Source organism: Chlamydotis macqueenii, chromosome W (assembly GCF_036417535.1).
Source record: "Chlamydotis macqueenii isolate bChlMac1 chromosome W, bChlMac1.mat, whole genome shotgun sequence".
NCBI lineage: Eukaryota > Metazoa > Chordata > Aves > Otidiformes > Otididae > Chlamydotis > Chlamydotis macqueenii.
Window position 1 is genome coordinate 43,453,080 of NC_141592.1, and position 19,869 is coordinate 43,472,948.

General features: G+C 36.3%; 1 protein-coding gene across 1 annotated transcript in view; it reads right to left on the reverse strand.

Annotated features, from left to right (window-relative positions):
- Positions 1–938: 938 nt before the first annotated feature.
- Positions 939–19,869, reverse strand: part of LOC147596720 (transportin-1-like) — a 78,478-nt gene continuing 59,547 nt past the window's right edge. The window contains exons 12-24 of the mRNA XM_086769527.1: positions 18,388–18,613; positions 17,255–17,426; positions 15,833–15,919; positions 14,946–15,053; positions 14,562–14,720; positions 13,790–13,877; positions 12,622–12,720; positions 12,297–12,392; positions 9,331–9,406; positions 8,460–8,559; positions 5,088–5,162; positions 4,059–4,201; positions 939–2,597 (exon numbers count right to left, since the gene is read on the reverse strand). Of these exons, the coding sequence (XP_086625653.1) occupies positions 4,094–4,201; positions 5,088–5,162; positions 8,460–8,559; positions 9,331–9,406; positions 12,297–12,392; positions 12,622–12,720; positions 13,790–13,877; positions 14,562–14,720; positions 14,946–15,053; positions 15,833–15,919; positions 17,255–17,426; positions 18,388–18,613 (1,394 nt within the window). The 3' untranslated portion in view covers positions 939–2,597; positions 4,059–4,093. The remainder of the gene's footprint in view (positions 2,598–4,058; positions 4,202–5,087; positions 5,163–8,459; positions 8,560–9,330; positions 9,407–12,296; positions 12,393–12,621; positions 12,721–13,789; positions 13,878–14,561; positions 14,721–14,945; positions 15,054–15,832; positions 15,920–17,254; positions 17,427–18,387; positions 18,614–19,869) is intronic.

Below are 19,869 nucleotides of genomic sequence, written 5' to 3' on the forward strand. Positions count from 1 at the left end.
TTCTCTGAAACTTTTCCCTAATGTTCAAACACACTCAAAATTAAAGCAAGTTCACATCTAAAATAATATCCTACCTTGCTAAATTTTAAAGGTGGGGTTTTTTTTAATTCTTCTTCCAGAATTAGGTTTTAAAGTTGTTTTAGTGACTAAAACTATTACTGATTTACTTCTGCATTATTAGTTAAGAAGGAATTTTGTATTTGCTACCAAAGCAATATAATTTGAAAGCATGTTATCACATGCAATTTTGACCAATTTGAATAAATACTATGTACTAGCAGTACTGAATGTACTTCATACAGTACATGTCCAAACTATTCTTAATAATCCATTCAAATTTGCACCCCCCCTCACAAAAAAAAAAAAGGAGAGGGAGAACAGGACACATTTAAAATGTGCATTCTATCAAGCATTAAAAAATACCCCAAACTCTTTAAACAGCATTTATAAGTCCACACTCATACAGCTCAAATTTCAGTGCAATGGCTAAATAATTTAACACTCAAAGAATAGAACCATGCAAAGAGCAGCAAGTTCTTAAAAAACAAACAAAAAGCAAACCACAAAACCCCCAAACAAACAAAACCCAAAAACCCCACAAACCAACCACAAAACACACAAAAAAAATAAAATTCCCAAACTGTTATCCAATATCCAATTCTGCAATGCAAAGGTGAGAAACTAAATCTGTAAAAAGGCTGTTATGGCTTAGTTTTGTTTTGCAGGTTAATTTTGCAGCACTTGAAAAATGGAAAGGTGTGGCTTTACCTCTGACCAGCAGAGTTAAAAATCTCTCCATTTTCCTTTATCATCATGGGATACTCTTTAGGCAATCTAAATTAATAAAGACTTGCCACTTTCAGAGGAACACAAGATCAAGTGTACCAGTTAGGATTTCACATTCACAGTACATAAGAAAATACACATGGAAAGAAAAATAAAGTGTTAACTTAACAAGGATTTATTCACAGGAATACATGTAAGTAGAGAGGAGGGGAAAAAAAAAAAAAAACAAACCAGCAAAAAGCCCAAAAACCAAAACATCAACAGAAAAGCTAAACAAATGAAATGAAGAGGATCCAAACCAACTTTCACTCTGTAGCTTTAAACTTACACCTTTGTGCATTTAACTACATCACAAAGGGCCACCAACATGCCTTTGTCCACATACATTGCAGATACCCTGCATTACATCCATTAACTTAAACATCTCTAAGATCATGCTGTGAACAAAAAGAAAGCATAAAAGCTAATATGTTGAGTGGGAATAAACACAAATATAGCAATGATGTAATCAACTTCTACAATTGTCTTTACATGCAAACTAACATTTATGCAGCCTTTAACAGGTCTTACCATGTAACTTATCTTTAGAGATTCTGCTAAAAATCACTAGTATATAACCATGCAGAAAGCACATCACACCGACAGCACAGAGGCAAATATTTTGCACAGTTATATCAGTTTTCCACATTGTGCAGGTTACACACAATACAATATAAATCTTAATCTTGACAGATCCTAAAAAGGTATTTCAAGGCCTAATTGTTAACTACAGTACTTTCTAACTATATTCTTAATAAAAATAAGATCCACAGAATCTTAGAAAAGGAATTTTAAATGCAGGGCTATATTGAATTGGTAAACTGCAACACAAGACTAGCGCAACATAGATAAATGTCTACCAATTTCACTCTACATGATGCAAGCATGCTATTTTCACACTAATTTAAATTACTTCTGATCACTATGAGCCAGAATGCATGCCTGAACCTTAAACTGCATGTTAAGAACAATGCCTTACTCTAGAAATTAAATCTAATGAAGTACAATAACCAAATAATATCTGCTACTTTTTTTTTTTTTTAATGTAAGAATTAAGATGTCAGTCTTTCCTTTGAAGTGTCCCTTCCTTCCCTTACCTCAAAAATGAAAGGAGTGACTCATTTGGCAGCTTGCAGGTTGCTTCATTTTGTCCAAGTTAACCTTTATTAATTTATAATGGGGTTTCTATATTGTACACTGCAAGTGCCTGCTCCTAATACAGACACAAGCTGCATTTTAACTGTACTAACTTATTTTTTTTAGTTATTCATTAACATGCAAATTACCTAGGAATCCCATCAAGCAGGATGAAATAAGGTAGAAAACCCTTACTTAAAAAGAAAAAATAAAAGAAAAAAAAGAAAGCCTTTTAATGTTTGTGACCCCCATTCTTAGGTTTCCTTTATTGTGCGCAAAATAATTTTCCTCTTTGCATATCCCTATGGTTCAATTATATGGTTCTTATTTTGGTACAATTCCTTACAATAGTTCAAAATGTGCTGTTTTGTTAATAGTTTGTTTTTGTTTTTTTTTTTTCTTCACATCCAGTGCAGAGTTGGTAATACGAGACAGATTTCCACCCGCAAAGGCTCCAGATGTTAAAACATTTCCCAACATCGACTTAATACAGTGACAGCAACACCTCCCTCCCACCCCTCCCAGTAGGGTTGGGATTGTACTGTATTCCCTACTGGTTTACCCTTCCCCCCAGTAAAGGGTAACATTTTCCCTGGGTGCAGAGGCTCCCTCATAAGTCTCCCAGACTGAAGGACCTGTGAAAGTAAAGACAGAGGTATAGATAAATTTTACCTTGAACCTTAACTGACAGATCAGTGCATAAACAAAGAGTGTTTTAGCCTTTTCTAAGCGGTAGGTGCCAACCTTTAACTTAAAAATGAATTTATGCCTAGATTTTCCCTTTTAAGTCTGTCTAAGAAAAAAGTCAATTTATACCAGATAAATTATTATTCATGAAACAACATAGTATACTTTAAAGCTACATTGACAGTTCCACTATTGTGGCTAAGCTTAGATTTAAGATAAAAGCAGTCCTATATATTCTAACAAGCTTTTGCCTTTTTAGTACAAGATTATGAGGTAGTTATGACATTGAGGAAGAATATTAAACATACCTTCTACTGACCTAACAATTTCACTTTTAGGTGGATTAAACAAGATAGCCAAAGCGTCTCCTCAGTACAAACTGAGAATAATTGACAACTTTACCACTTTGGATTCCTCTTCATTAGGATGAAAAACCCCCACTTATTTCAGAACTAAAATGCCCTCATTTATAAATATGTAAATATTTGAAATCGGTTTATTTTTACTCCATTGCTCAGATCAAACATGCAATTCAAACAATTTCTTATGTCACTGACTGACAAATCTTAGGTCTACTTTTAAATAGTTGCCCATAAAACAATAAAACAGAATTGCATAATTCACTCCCATAATTTCAGTACAAAAACTCTAGAGCAAGTATCAAATTTATATAAAGATTGAATGAATAAACTTAATTTGCCCTCTTTTTTGGGTAGTATAATAATCTCTTCACAGTATCACACTACTTTACACGTGGAAACTTTGTTTTATACAGTGCGCACAAACAGCCTACAAAGCAAGGTGGTATAATAATACAAGTATTCTAGAATGCACAATCACTGTTTTTTGCTGAAGTTGAGTCATTCCCCAGACAGAACCATAACAATTCTGAATTGGTGCATAAAATGGAATATTGCAATAATAAACACATCAACCTCCCCAAAACATCACACTCTACAGTCAATAGAGTTAAAGATTAGCATAACACCCTTTATTCAGTGCAAAGATCATCTAGTATGTGATTAGGAATGTATTGGACTTCTCATGGCTAAAGCGTCTTAACAAACTTGCTTTCCGATCCTAGGGAAATATTCCTGCTTAGACTACATCCACCATCTACTAATTCATAAGACATAAGGGAGCCTGTGACTTTAGCATGATGGCTTGAGGATTATAATCATCATCTTGCTTATTAAACCTGAACAGGTACTTTGTTACACCTACACTTCCAACCTTATCTTGATACACTACTGTGCATATCATACACTCACTGTCTTTCTCTCTCTCTCTCTCTCTCTGTGTAAAAATAACAGAACAGAGTCAGACAACTGTTTTTGCTACAGTTACCACCATTTAGGTACACTATCTGTTAGACAGCTCTGTTTAGCAAGGAAGATTTGTGTGCTTACCTCTAATTATGAGACTGCAGCTACAGCGCATAAGGTTAAACTCCGTAGTAAGCTGCAAGGCGCTCTTTTAAGGGAAGAGGAAACTGGTCAGAGAAACGCCTCCAATTCTCATCCCCAACTTGATTTTTAAATCCATGAAGAATCTACAAGTGGGGAGGGAAGTCAAGATAATCATTAAACAGCAGATAGACAATCATTATTTACTAGCAACATATGCAGTAAGCCACAAATTGCTGCATTGTTCATCTGTCTATTTGAATTCCCCAGTTTAATATTTAAGTGTTACTAAGAAACAAAGGAAGTCTAGTAATGTCAGTCTTAAAAGTAAAGAAACATTTTAGTTAAGGGTGACATATAGAATATAGCTACCCACACAGATTAATATAGAATATTGTCCTGGTTCTGGCTAGGACAGAGTTAATTTTCACCTGAGTTGGGAGAGCAACTGGAGCTGGTGGCCCCTGTGGCTGGGGGACACCCAGTTGCTCTCCCAGCTCAGGTGAAAATTAACTCTGTCCTAGCCAGAACCAGGACAAATATATAAATATATATTCTATATACATATACATATGCATGTGTATGTATTTTTAATGACTGTGGTGACTTACAACCTAGAGTTAGGCCATTTCAGAATGCTAAACATTGTGTCAATTGACACAGTTTATAGGTTAAGATCACTGTATTCACATTTATTTTTTTAAAGGTGTAATATGTTCCAGGAGGAAAGCTGAGCCAGAACCACTGCCAGCATTTGACAGAATGAATGCCTGTCAATTTCTCACACAAATACAAAAGCATCCTGTGAGAGTTGTGTTTTTTTCCATGGAACCTGTAGACAACTATTACTAAAAAGGAAGCTATTAAAATCTTTTTGGAATAACCTGAAAGAGTGTAAGAAAATATAGGTAAAAAAACTTCAGATTTTTATGATGTTTTGTCTGAAAGTTTATGACTTTGCAAGAAAGCCTTAATGACCACAAATACAGTAAATGTTAACAGTGGAAATAGAAAGTAAGAAGGAAACATTACCTTACAGAACATGTCTCGGAGATCATCTTTTGGGCTAATCCATGATGCAACAGCATCACAAAAAAAAATAAAGTCCTATGAGATTAAACAATCACATAGATTAGAAGCCTCAATTTACAGGTCTGAAAAGAATGCTTGATGTTCGTTCTAGCATAGAATCATAGAATGGTTAGGGTTGGAAGGGACCTTCAAAGGTCATCTAGTCCAACCCCCCTGCAAGGAGCAGGGACATCCCTGACTAGGTCAGGTTGCTCAGAGCCTCATCCAGCCTGGCCTTGAACGTTTCCAGGGATGGGGCCTCCACCACCTTTCTGGGCAACCTGTTCCAGTGTTCTATAACTCGCATCGTAAAAAATTTTTTCCTAATTTCCAATCTAAATCTACCCCCCTCTATTTTAAAACCATTACCTCTCATCCTATCGCAACAGGCCCTACTAAACAGCCTTTCCCCATCTTTCTTGTAGGCCCCCTTGAGGTACTGGAAGACCGCTATCAGGTCTCCCCGGAGCCTCCTCTTCTCTTCTATGAATTATGCAGGGTATTTGATCCTAATTCACAACTGCTTTTGGTTTTATGTCTTTATTTTCCAGTTAATTCAGACAATAATGATAAGTTATTGTATGCATAAGTGTATGGAAATAGAAATAGCTGAGTGTAGGAATAGCTCTGCTTACTCAGATTTTTGATTAAATAAAATCACAAAACCGAACAAACACCTCCTCCCCTCCCACACCACACTTTTCTAACAAATTCTTTCAGTACACATACAGAGTTTGAGAAGCAATCATGTTAATAACAGTCAACAAACTCAAGAACACACTTGCAACTCACTCTCACATATTTCCAGTTGGGAAAAAAATTCTTGTATTTCTTTAAGCAGAGATCAAAGTTGTTTCCGGGATATACAGAATGTTTACCACACAGGTTCAAAACTAAAGCCACCCCAAAATCCCTATGTTTAGTTCATCTGCTGTCATGCATTACCTCCTACTACACCATCAGTCTTAATGATTAAGTTGATAATGCACATGTTTTTGGATAGGAACTGAGGATAACAACTACATAGGAGGAGAGATGGGATAATGAAGAGAGTCCTTAATTACTCCCTACCTTTAAGCTGTGTGAAAGAACAAACAGACAGCAGAAGAGGGAAATGCTAAGTACAGAATAAGGGATAAGTGAAATGAAATGAAACAATTCAAAACAAGATAGAGGCTTGATTCTTGTGTTTCAGGGAGAAGGATTCCAGGCAGAGGAAAGGGAAATTCACTTTCATGTCGTAGTTCAGCCCCGATCGGGACCAGACTACGCAGTCTCTCTCTCACTGCCCCCACTCTCTGAGGGAACAGGGAGAGATAATATAAGAAAAAAGGCTCAAGGTTTGAGATAAGGACAGGGGGAAATCCTTAAAGTTACCGTTACAGGCAGAACAGACTCAACCTGGGGAAAACTATTCATTTATTATTAAAACCAAAGCAGGATAATGAGACAGAGAACAAGATAACCTCCCCCCACCCCTCCCTCTTCCCGGGGTTAACATTATCTCTACCTCCTTCCCCCTCACTGAGTGGCGCAGGGGGGAAGAGGGAATGGGGGTTATGGTCAGTTCATCACATGTCACTTTACGCCGCTCCTTCCTCCTGGGGGGAAGAACTCCTCACATTCCTCCCCTGCTCCAGCGTGGGGTCCCTCCCATGAGCTGCAGTCCTTCAGGAAACTGCTCTGGCGTGGGTCATCTCTTCCATGGGGTGCAGTCCCTCCAGAACAGCTGCCCCAGTGCAGGCCCTCCACAGGCCACAGCCTCCTTCAGGCATCCACCTGCCCAGGCGTGGGGTCCTCCACGGGCTGCAGGTGGATCTCTGATCCTCTGTGGATCTCCATGGGCTGCAGGGGCACAGCCTGCTTCACCATGGTCTTCACCACAGGCTGCAGGGGAATCCTGGCCAGGAGCAGCATTACTCCTCCCCCTCCTTCTGAACTGACCTTGGCATCTGCAGCCATTCCTCTCACAAGAAATTCTTCACAACCAGCTCGGGCAGACACCTCTCAGGATCTCTTCACATCTCCTCTCTTCACTTCTTGCAGCTGGGCTGGACCCAGTCGGGCCCTGTTGGCCACCCAGCGGGAGGCCAGAGGGTGAGGCCTGCAAGGCCCACAAGGCTCACGCCTCCCCCTCCCTGCCCCCAGCTCAGCGTCTTCACATCTTCTCCTCCTATTTTTTTTTTCTTTTTCCTGTTTTCCCCTTCTTAAATAGGTTATCGCAGAGGCGTTATCAGGGAACATTCCGTCACCAATTGGCTTGGCCCTGGCCAGCAGGGGTCCGCCCTAGGCCTGGCCGAGTCCACTGAACAAAGGGGAAACTTCTAGCAGCTTCTTGCAGAAGCTGCCGCCGTAGTCCCCCCTCACTAAATAAAACCAGAACATTCCACCCCTCACCTCTGTGAATTACGTAGTTAAGAATTATAATTAAAATACACACACATCAACAGAAAAAAAAAAAAAAGAATTCCCTGCACCAAAATCAAAATAATATCCTCTCACAACACCAGCAAACGTGGACAATTTACAAACAATTCACCAGTTGTCCCTTCACCACAATTAGAACATAAATTCCCCATAATCATTTCGCTCTTTTATCGAGTTCAGTCCCTGTTTTGCCCGTTACTACTCCCTATTAATATCCTTATCACAAATTCCTCGAGCCCCACATTGAGCACCAAAATAACTGTCGTAGTTTAGCCCCGATGGGAACCAAACTACAACACCTCTTAGAAAATATTACATTGGTACGGCTTTACTTCGGAGCTGCAGAGACTGAAGTGCAAGTCATATTCTATTCTTGAGATGTACTATTTATTTTAAAGAGATGCATCTTCCTTGTCTCTTATTTACTATTTAAGCAATATATCCAAAGCTGAGAGAGAATCTTCCCTACCAAAGCTTTAAGAATGAAGGGGTGGTTATTGTTTTTGTTCTGTTTCTGTTTTTAAAAGCTTAGATTGCATCTGAAAAATAGGTTTTAGTATGTCAACTTTTGCCTTGTATTTTCATACACATCCTCAATAAAAAAGACTGACAGAATTATCAAAATACAGTTCAAAGTTCATTATTTACATATTCATTGTAAGTAAAAGACAAAAATGAATTTAAAAATATTGTCCTTTCCTTTCCATAAGTGATAATTACTGAAGCAGAAATCCTGAAGTATCATGATATCAATAATTTGAAATATAAACAAATTGGCCTCCTTGACGTCAAAAAAAACCCAACAAACAGCTACAGCATGTACTACAGGGAATCAACATCAAGCTAAACTTTTTCATACTCCATATACAGTAAAGAAAAAAGTTAAGATCTATTTATATATCTTACTTGGACTACTCCACTGGGGTTGACCGAGATCATGGTACATATCCCACGGAATGCTGAATCCTTTTCCTCATTGTCTCTTATGTTTCGCAGAGAGGTGCACCTAGCAAGTTGGAGAGCAAAACTTAGCTAATTCTATTCCTTTTTCATTCAATCAAGTCAGAACTAGATGACAGTATTTGATGGAATAAGCCACACTGATAAGATTATCTGAAACATTATTTTGAACACTTAGAAACATACTTGTTGCACACAGTCTTTACTAGTATATTCCCATTAGGCATCATCTCCAGAATCTTGCTTTCCTGTTCACTATATACAGTTAGAAAGTGACTTGTATTCCATTAAATACAAAAGAAACATGTATATTAAATATTTATAAAAACTATCATTATTAGAAACAGAACATATAATACTATTGCAGTATGAATTATGTCAGATACCTCTTAGAGGAGTTATTTAACTTGTACAGCAGCAAGCAAGCTATTTTATACATAAAAAAAAATCTAGAAACATATTCCTTACAACAATTCAAGCCTCAGATTGAATTTTAAGTAATGTACAGTTTAAATTTTACAGTATTTGCATGCATTGTATTATCATTCTGGTGGATTTTAAAATGCTCTTTCATAGTCAAGCTTTAACACGCAAGCATGTGACAATCTTATCCCATGCATAAATTAGTATGTATCCACAACATGACAGTGTTACTAAAAACTCACAAACCTGATAGGACAAGATTAGTCACATGGTTGGCAATGATTAAGGATTGAGATTTTGTAAGCAACTGAAAATATATCTAAAAGTGAGATAGAAGAAAGAAAGAGAGTGAAGAAAAATGAATTAAAAAAAAAAAAGATTGAATAATACACACCAGGGTCTTATAAACCGCTGTAGCATGGGGGCCACCTCTTGAGGACAAACGTAACCAAGACGACCAATTGTTATTGCTAAGGTAATGCAATCACGGTTATACACCACCAAACGCCAACCAAGACATGAGCAAATGAGGGGGGAGGAGAAAAAAATAAAGAAAAAACAACAAATAACTCAGAAACAGAAGCCAACAGAATCTGTGTATGATAGTAAACATAAGATTTCACCAGTGCTGTTTATTACCACCCCCTAAATAAGAGGCAGCAACATATATGGTATACTCTCCAGGGTAAAAGAAAAATTAAAGAAGAAAATGAGAGAACACCAAAAACCACAATTTAAAATCCGAAGTCTTTCTGATGTGAGCAGTCATTCTGCCCTCTTCAGAATCATCTCTTACAGTAAATTTACCTACCATACACTTCATTTCTTTTAATAAAAAGTACTATTATGGACTATATATGAACTACTGAACTACTATAATTAACCATTTTCAGTTTTAGTATCAAGTAGTCCTAAACATTATATTTTTTCAATATTTTTAATTCAAGATTTTAACAGGCCTACTATCTATCAGTAAAAATACATTTCTAAATACTTTTACATTGAATATATTGTGGTCTACCTAATAAACGCTAAGTAGATTAAACACTTCTCAAAGAGCACCAAATATTTGTTTTCTTCATAGTCTTGTAGAGAATTTAAAGTGGTTGCTAACTCACAGCAACTGACTGCAGAAAATTAATTTTTTGATCCCAATATTTCTCCTGTTACAGAAAAGGCTTCCTCATAAAAGTTGTATAAGAATCTGACTTCTGATACAAAAACATAAGGACATATGAAAAGCAAAACTGCTTCTTTGGATGATTAGGTACTGTGATCCTTTGTTCTGAGGAACAGACTGAAGAAAATATCATCATGCAAATGTGTTTTAATGGTGGTTGCTCAACTCACGAAAGATTAATCTTTAGAAAAAGGAGAAGGCAGGGAATAACATCAGGATTACTTGAAGCAAAATACATGAATAATACTAAAATTCAGTAAATTTATATGAAGCAGAGAAAGGAGACCTATGTTCAAGGGACATACTATGCAACACTACTTAACAGGCATTTTTGAACAGTTTCATGAAACATGCAATAAAGCAGATGATGCTTTCTCCAATACAAAAATTTAGTGTAGGATATACTAACAGTTTAAAATGCACTCATTCCATGAAGGCTGCAGCTCACTGGTAATGTACTATTTTGGCCAGACATTACCCAATTTCAATATGCAGTGTCTCAAATTTTTGGCAGATCTAACTTAAAAAACTGCATTTGAAGTGCTAGTTTCAAATGAAAATACACTTTTAAGGTCTATCTGTAAGTTCTCATAGCTACAGTCTGTACAAGGAGTAGTAGTTTCTGTCAAAGCTTAACTTTTTGGTATGTACTCATTATTTTCTATGCAACTACTTTTACTTAAGGTGTTCTCATATGTTTCCATAGCAGAAGTGTTTTCATAGCTTGTTACATAACAATCTAAAGCAGAAACCTACAATACTCTTGCACATACCAATAGCATACAACACAATATCCCACAACAAACTTATAATAAGTACACCACACAACATTTATTTGCTTTTATGCATCCACGTTTAAAGTAACTATTAAGATACTAAAAAAAAAAAAAAGTCAGTGTTTGGATGCTTCAAAAAATTCTCTAGCAGTGATGGAAGCAAACATTAAGTACTGGATGCTTCTCAGTTACAGGTATTACACATTCATCAGTGTAAACAAAATGGATTGAGGCAAGGGGAAAGAAAATTTATATTGCTATACTATTCCATGGTGTATTTCATAACAAGTAGTTATTTGCTCCAAAATTATATTTTCAAAAAGCAGCACCCACAATATGCCAGACAAATAGGCAATTTTTCCTTCAAGTTCACCTTCCATACTAAATGAGGGCATGAGGTGTAGAGAATACTGGAGGAAAAATATGCATTGAAAAAAATCTCTCTCTAATATATCTCATAATTAGGTAAAAAACAAAAAACAAAAACTGTAGCACCGAATTTGCATCGTTTTCAATTATGTCACGTGTAATAACTAAACTATCATTTTTCCTACAAGACAATTTTCAAACAAAAAAAAAGTAAAAAGATTTTCAATTAGTGAAACAGTAAACCTGAACCCTGTTAAATTATTAGTTAAAGTTTTGCTGAAGTATGGAAGGTGCTCTTTATATCAGAACATGCCCTCTATAAATGCAAAAGAAACAAGCCTCAGAAATTCCAATTCAATAAGGTATTTGGGGACTGCTCCCAATTTGGAAGGCAAAGCTGCTAGCCAGAACACAGAAACATGCATGCCACTGTTCGATTTCTTTTCATAAATTTGTTATTAAGTGACCAGTTAACAGAAGTTATACATAATTTTTAGTTATGTTGTGGTAAAACTGCCACCACAAATCTAGATTTTTGAGCATATTACTACAAATTAAACTTAAAAACTTGTAAAAAGTGCATTTTTTGTAAATTCAAAGAGTTCATTATTTGTTTTATATATGCCAATCACATGTGTTTCAAACACTAGACATATATCTACAGTACAGATGTGTAAGGGCACACATATGTTAAAATCAGCGTAAAGCCACTAAGTCTAAGTATTACTGCACGCATTTGTCATATTGTATACATAAATAAAATTGGAAAAATACTTAAATAGATTATAAATAAATATAAAAGGTTATAAAGATGTGTTTTTGTTATAAAGCAATAATTTTAATAATCTAGATATATGACAGATGTTTTGCTGCAAAATTGAGACTTGTAAGAGCTTCTGCAAAACAGAGTTGGTTTTGCTTATAAAAGTCAAATACATAGCAATAAAATAACTTCTATGCAATTTTATAAATCATTGTAAAAAAAAATAAATATCTCTAATTCCCTTCACCATGAATGGTTCAGTTTTTGGGTACCTGTGTTCTCTAACAATGTCTTTGGTGTGTTGGGTCTGTTAATTATTTCTACAAGCTGACGCAACACCATTGGAATATAAAGCTGCATCTCTATACCTGAAACAGCCAAAAAGAAACATTCAGAAGAAAATGACCATTAATATACATAATCTATTTAGATCTGGTACATTGAACTTACTGTCAAGAACAAGAATATAAAATTTAATTTAAATTTTAACATGAAAGTATCACTAAAAATAATAATAATAAAAAAACCCCACTAAACCCAGACAAAACATTCTAAATGTGCAAAGAATCAAAGAAAAAAAAAAATTTAAAATCTTACCCATCTGGATGGAGATTTCTCCAATTGCCCAGGTGGCATTGTTACACACAGAAATGAATTCAGGGTTTAGGTTGGTTCCCAAAATGGGCATGAAATCAGCTAGAAAGAACAATATTTTAAAATCTCATTACACAATACAACCATCTTTTCCCATTACTGTAAGATCACAGGAGGGGAAAAAAAGTTTTTTAAAAATCGTGTAAGCATATTTATATGTTTGTAAACCATTAACCTGAATTAACAAGAGCTGTATTTCTGCTGTACATCAGATTAGCCTGGATTTTACAACCTAAGCAGATAAATGCAAATATTTTCAAACTATGATTTCAAAATATTTCTAATAGGGTTTACCATTATGTAACTCTAGAAATCTTTTTTTTTCCTCTTCCTGGGGGTGGGGGAAGAAAAAACATACCTGGATAGCTATGTATTCAGCTATGCTAAAACCAGAACAAAACCAAAAACCCCCAACACAACACAACATCCTCCCCCCCCTCCCCCCCAAACCATACAGCCAACAACAATGAAGCCTAGAAGACAAATCACAGCCTTGATTAAGTTTTAATAAAATATTAGTCACAAAGATAGATTATAACATTTGTCAAATAAATTTTAAATTACAAGTCTATCCAAGCATTCATTTGTCAAATTAAGTGTATCTCAAGAGTATCTGAGGGAAGAGACAGTGAATATCATGGAAGTGTGTAACTGATGCTACTTCCCTACTGAAATTAAAAACAAAACAAAAAACCTCCAAAACCTACTCTCTAGTCAAGTTTTCTAATTTGAATATACATAAATTATATGTAACAGTGGATTCTAGTAGAACAAAAACCCTACAAATTCAAGGATTTATCAAAGAAAGCAACTGTTCTAATTGAAGTCTAAGTACATCTGGTTTGCTGTATTCCAGTACAACGGGAAGCATGTTACATTATAAAAAATCAAGAAGCAAAATGAAATTTTGCACAGTCTACAAAAAGAACGTGTCTTAAACACACAGTTCAAAGGAGAAAAAGACTACAGATCCTTGCTGATAACGGAAAACGAAAACTTACAATACCATGACAAGACAAGCCACAGAAAAGGGAACTTAACAATGGCTAAACCAGTCTCTCTTATCAGTTTGTAAAACACGTTAATTATTTAATATGTAAAAGAAACATACCGATGCAAGGCTTAACATGCTGAAAACACGCCTTTGTCAGATCACCTAACAATGCAAAAGAACTCTGCCGTACCTCAGGCATTTTATCCTAAAGAGAGGAAGAAAAAGATCTGAAAATTCTAGGAATATTTCCAATTCTCTTAAGAAAATTCTTGCATTTGTGGTGAGTTGACCCTGTCTGGCTGCCAGGTGCCCACCAAGCCACTCTATCACTCCCCTCCTCAGCAGGACAGGGGAAGGTGGGTGAAAAAATAAGATGGAAAAACTCATGGGTTGAGATAAAGGCACTTTAATAAAGAAAAGCAAGGGCCACGCGCAGAAGCAAAGGAAACAAAAAGGTTTATTCTCTTCTTCCCATCAGCAGGCAAAGTCCAGTCACTTCCTGGGAAGTAGGGCCTCAGTACACGTAGCGGTGGCTTCAGAAGACAAATGCCTTAATAACGAATGCTCCCCCCTCCTCCTCTCTCTTGGCTTTTATTGCTGAGCAGATGTCATATGGTATGGAATATCCCCCTTTGGTCAGTTTGGGTCAGCTGTCCTGGCTCTGTCCCCTCCCAATCTCTTGCCCACCCCCAGCCTACTGGCCTTTGAGGTGGGGGTGTTGGAGAGACAGCCTTGATGCTGTGAGAGCACTGCTCAGCAGTAGCCAGAACACTGACGTGTTATCGACACCTTTCTAGGTACAACTACAGCACTATGAGGGCTGCTATGGGGAAAGTTACCTCCATCCCAGCCAGACCCAGTACAGGATTAAACAGGTTACTCATCTCACCTGCATGCATTGGTACATTAGTGTCAGGATATTGCTGCGAGCCACTAGCTGTTCAATGTTGCCTCCAAGTCCTTCAGCTAAACCACTGAGTAAATCAAGAGCCACAATCATGAAATCTTTATCTGGAGCTTCACATTGGTCTGGCTGAGCATTGTGCAACTGCCAACAAATAAGTATGCATTTTCAAAATGAGTATTAGATTTTCTCAGGGGTATGCATAAAAGTAAAACCAAAACAAACAAACAATTAGTTTCAGAACTGCAGCTTCATTTAAATATTCAATAGTTATACTACAAATCTCCCTGCAAACCCATAACTTTACATAGTGAATACATTGGTTTAAGGAGATATTCTGAAAACATTGGAATAGCAATAGAAAAATACCATGGCTTGTGCAAGAGTCTTCTGCACCAGATTTACACAGCGCTGGTACACAGGTTCACAGTACGGAAGAAAGCCAGATTGCAAGGCAGTAGCAACTGACGACAAGCACTGGAATAAAATTTAAAAGAAAAAAAAAAAAAAAAAGAAGAGCAAGACAGACACACACTAACTTTCCTCACCTCCCCAAAGTACCTTTTACTTGGGAGAGGAAAGTTAAAAACATTTTAAGTATACTCACAAGTAACTGATTAAGTAAAAACAACCTAGAAAGGCAGTACCGATTAGCTGAGCCAAGGCAACTGTCAGCTAATTGTTACTCTCTCCTATATATGTCAGTCGAGAAAATTTCTCAGAAGCAGCATCTTCTTAGAGGTGGCCAAGAAAGTACATATGAAGACATTTATTATAATTCAGCTAGCACTTACACTAAACTTCAGTATCTTGACCACGTACAAGCCCTAACATTACCCAAGAGTTACAAAACCAATTTCTCTAGAAGTGTTTTCCTGCTCCACACTCGGAAAGTGCAGAGAATAGACTACATGGTCTGGTTCATACCTTCACTCTGTCTGATAATAGTTTTAATGAAGGGATGAAGGGAGAACAAGGAGAGAGAGATGACAAGAACAGGGGGATGGAACATTTTTTTTTCTTAAAAAGAATTTCAAAGAAAGCACTCAAGAATGGCAGAAAAAAAAATCTAAAACATTTCTGCTAAACCTAATGACATTTCCTCAGTCACAAGATTTTCTCACTAGTCATAATATTTTCTCCATAATGGGAAATACCTAACACTGTCAGCTTTTATAGTCACACTTCCTAGTAGGAGCATCTTTAGGGGTAATTCCTAAAAGAAGTTGATAAAACATTCAAATTTTAACGTTTACCTCCAATAAAGGGAAGAGATCTTTATCTTCATCCTTCAACATGTTCCACTTATGGATTAATGGAGGCATCAGCATCTGAATATATTCCTGTTTAGGATGAAAATGCATCAGCTACTAAAACACTTCATTCTATACTTGTTTATTTCAAAGCTAGAAAATTGATATATTAAGAATTTATATACTCTTTCAGCAAAAGAAAATTGATATAGTGTAATCCAATCATTGCAATATGTAGAAGTAGTTTAATATTAGAATTTACAATTTATGTCTTAAGATTTTTTGATGAGGCACATAAGTACCTCTGCAGAACGAATCTTTTCCTCCAGGTTTGTCTTCAGTCTAGCAACTTTTAATAGCTGCCTGGGTTGTTACAAATCTATAGGACTGCCTCAGAACCTACAGAAAATATTTTTACCAGCAATGCAATCTGGCTGTGCATCTGCCACCTGCTTTTCTCAACCATCTCTCATTGTCCTGATGCTACAACCTTATCTCCCCGAGTTCCTGAAACCTCTTCCTCAAGCAACTACCCATTCATGAAGAAAGCAATTTTCTATCCCTCCAGAATGGCGCACTTAGCAATTCTGTATAAAGATGTTGCATCTTCCCTGACACTGCTGTCACAGTCACAAGGACATAAAGCAAGGCATCCCTGTAGTACTGTTGCTCCGAGAAAAAATCCAAAGAGCCAACAGATGCTGCCAGCTAATGCTGTGTCCAAAGATACAATATTCTAAGTGACTGAAGAAAGTCCCACCATCACCAGGAGCTGCCATTTAGCTTCCTCCTGGTGCTGTTAAATGTCAAGCTGGCTAGGGCCAGAGAGAGATTGAAAAAGATGTCCTTTGATGGTGTGGAGTCTTGGATGGCAAGTAAAATGCCATGACAACAACCCAAATTGTTTTATTCTAGTGTGTTTATGTCATGCGAAGCACTACAGAGAAATAAAGCAAATTTCAAGAGCCCTTGTAAGTTGCACATGTGACGTATGCATATCCTATTAATGAACATATGTACACTACAAAAAACCCACTATATTTGCCTGTGTGTTATCTGTGCTTTGTCCAAAGAATTCTGTGGTTTTATATATAAAATGCACATCTGTCCCACTCTGATAAAGCAATTTCTAATGATGATGTGCTCCAATACATTGAAAAGACACACAGAATAGCTTAGCTATACTGAAAATATAGTAACCACAAGCCACCACACACAGAACTGTTTATTCAAAATGGGGGATATTTATGTAGTGGGAAAGTTCCATGCAGTCTATGTATTTTACATATAAATATTTATTATTATTGAAGTCTACACAGAAAGGTCAGCATTTCTGTTTCATAACATGTAAAGTACACTACAAAAATCACCAAACCAGTTTTTCAATATAGACAAGTGCTTTTACAGAATATAAAGTATACTCACTGGTTTATTTAGATGATGTCCTACAGAATCTGCTAGAGTTCCTATAGCATCATAAAGAATGAGCAGGTTTTTATGCTGGTATTTACTAAATGCGAAGACCAAAGTGTCAAGTATATACGCAAGATAAGGAACAAGCTCTGTACAAGCCTCTTCTTCTAGAGTAGCAAAGGCACTGAATGACAAAAAAACCCACCCCAAACAGGTCAGTCAGTATCTTGGAAAAAAAAACCAAACAAAACAACACCACCCCAAAACACCACACACTACCCATTTCTGTTTAAACGTAGAACCCTATTTAGTCCTCAAATTCATCCAAGGTATGTTTTCAAAATGGTATTAATGAGATAAACTATTTTGATTGAACACAAAGATTCAGCTCTTACTGAGCAAGGTTTAAAAATATTCCTGTAAAACCTGTTATGTATACGTTACAGATCTAATTCTGCTTTATGAAGAAACTTTCCTGGCAGTCTGCTGTGTACACTCCTGTCCCACACAAACTAACACATAAAAGCTTTATTTGCTGAGCTTCCTGCACAAGAGGTATACCCATTACATTAATGGTGTGTCTGTGTGTTTGCTTTTTTTTTTAGGGTTTTTTTTTTTTTTTTTTAAATATCAGCAGACAAGGAGGAGAAGGGAATCTTACCTCCAAGAGTCTCCTTCCAAGAGAAAGGGAACATCCCTTGAAATAACTGTAACCCAAATGTTTTGGTAATCCTGAGCTAAATATAAACACCACATGCAATGATAGAACAGTTTTCCTTTGACTTTGTTCCTAGGCATATAAAAGCCAGATTTCTGGTCAATGAAACTTCAAATATTGTAAATAAACAGGTGTCACATACAGATAATTTATTTTACTGCAATAAATTGTTTAGTTTGGTGATTCATATACTCTGAAAAAAAACTGGACAAGAGAAATATAAATTAACTTTTTTCATTTTATTACAACTTGGAGTAATTTGTGACTGCTTCAGAAGAAGATGAACCTACTCCAATTGAAAAAGAAAAAAATAAAATACATTAAGAGCTAAAAATGGAGTCATGCATTCATCAATAAAGGCATTAAAAGAGTTTCTCATGAAAAAGCAGTGTCATGGACAATGCTTTTTGTTTAAGCTTTGGCTCACCTGCAGGCAGCTTCTTGTACTCTCTTGTTGCTATCCAGAATACGCTTTAGCAACTCAGTCATTAATGGCTTCAAGTATGTGTCTGGGGGTTGACTAACTACCCAGTGTGCATAGCGACTAAGAGTCCAACATGTAATGGAGCGCACAAGAGCCTTTTTGTTAGAGAGGCACTGAATAAGGTGAGGGATCAGCTCAGGAAGATATGGAATCATACCCTGCATGCAGCCTAGAAGGAAAAATATAGTAATACAGTATGAGAATTAGAAAATGTAATAGAACATTTTGTTATTTCCTAGAAGGGACATTTTCATCCTCTATCATGTAGTAATACATTTTAACAACATACAAAGCAAGTCTACCTAATTTATGTTAAGTCCTAAAAAGAAACCTCACCATAAACAATAATAAAAATCCTAAATCAAATTTACATTAATTTCAATTACCTTTCTGCTTCAGTGCTTCCCCAATCCCCAGAAATTCTGCTTTATTAAATGGAGTACAGCAAGAATATAAAAATAAAATTAGTTTATAAAGCTTGGAAGTCTTACATCAGTCTACCCAGAGTGACCAAGACAACAAGTAGAGAAAGATTAGGCCTTGATAACAAATCATATCATTAAAAAGGATTACATAAGAAATTTAATTTTCTTCTTGTTTTCTCCTAATATCACACAAATACTGACCAGTAATAAAAGCTACACACTTCAAGTCAGCAAGGGTAGTAATACACTAAGATTTGTCAGAAGTACTAACTTTTACCTTGCTTGACTTGAAAACAAAATCAACAAAAAAGTTTTCTAGCAACAAAGTACGTTCACTAGGCACTGCAGGAAAAGATAGATAAGCTATGCACGGAATCAAACATATTCCTTCAATTTGCAAAACAGACAGAGATTCTGGAAATACAGGCAAAAAGTCAAGCCTGTGAGTAAACACAAAAAAATGGAAGTTATCCCATATAAATCAGAGAACCATCCACAAAAAGCAGCTCAGGGCATGGAAGTCACAGGACCGGTCTTCTCCATTTCTGAATATACTGAATAAAGTCTAAGGATCAAATTTATTAAATATTCCTCTTGTATCAAATCAAGATAGTACTTCATGGGAGATCAATAAATATATGCTGCAGGGTTAAGAACAGGTGGAATAAAATAAATTATCTAAGTTATTCAGCCTCTGAAACATGTACAGAATTGAAAATTAAAAAATAAACAAATAACTACAGCCAACAACTAGTAGATGTAGAGATTAATCACTAAAACCAAATCAGCTAAGGACATACACTTGTTTGCACAAGTAAATTCACCTAGGAAAAAAAAAAAAAAAAATCACAGAATGGTTTGGGTTGGAAGGGACCTTTAAAGGCCATCCAGTCCAATCCCCCTGCAAGGAGCAGGGACATCTCCAACCAGATCAGGTTGCTCAGAGCCTCATCCAGCCTGACCTTGAATGTTTCCAGGGATGGGGCATCCACCACCTCTC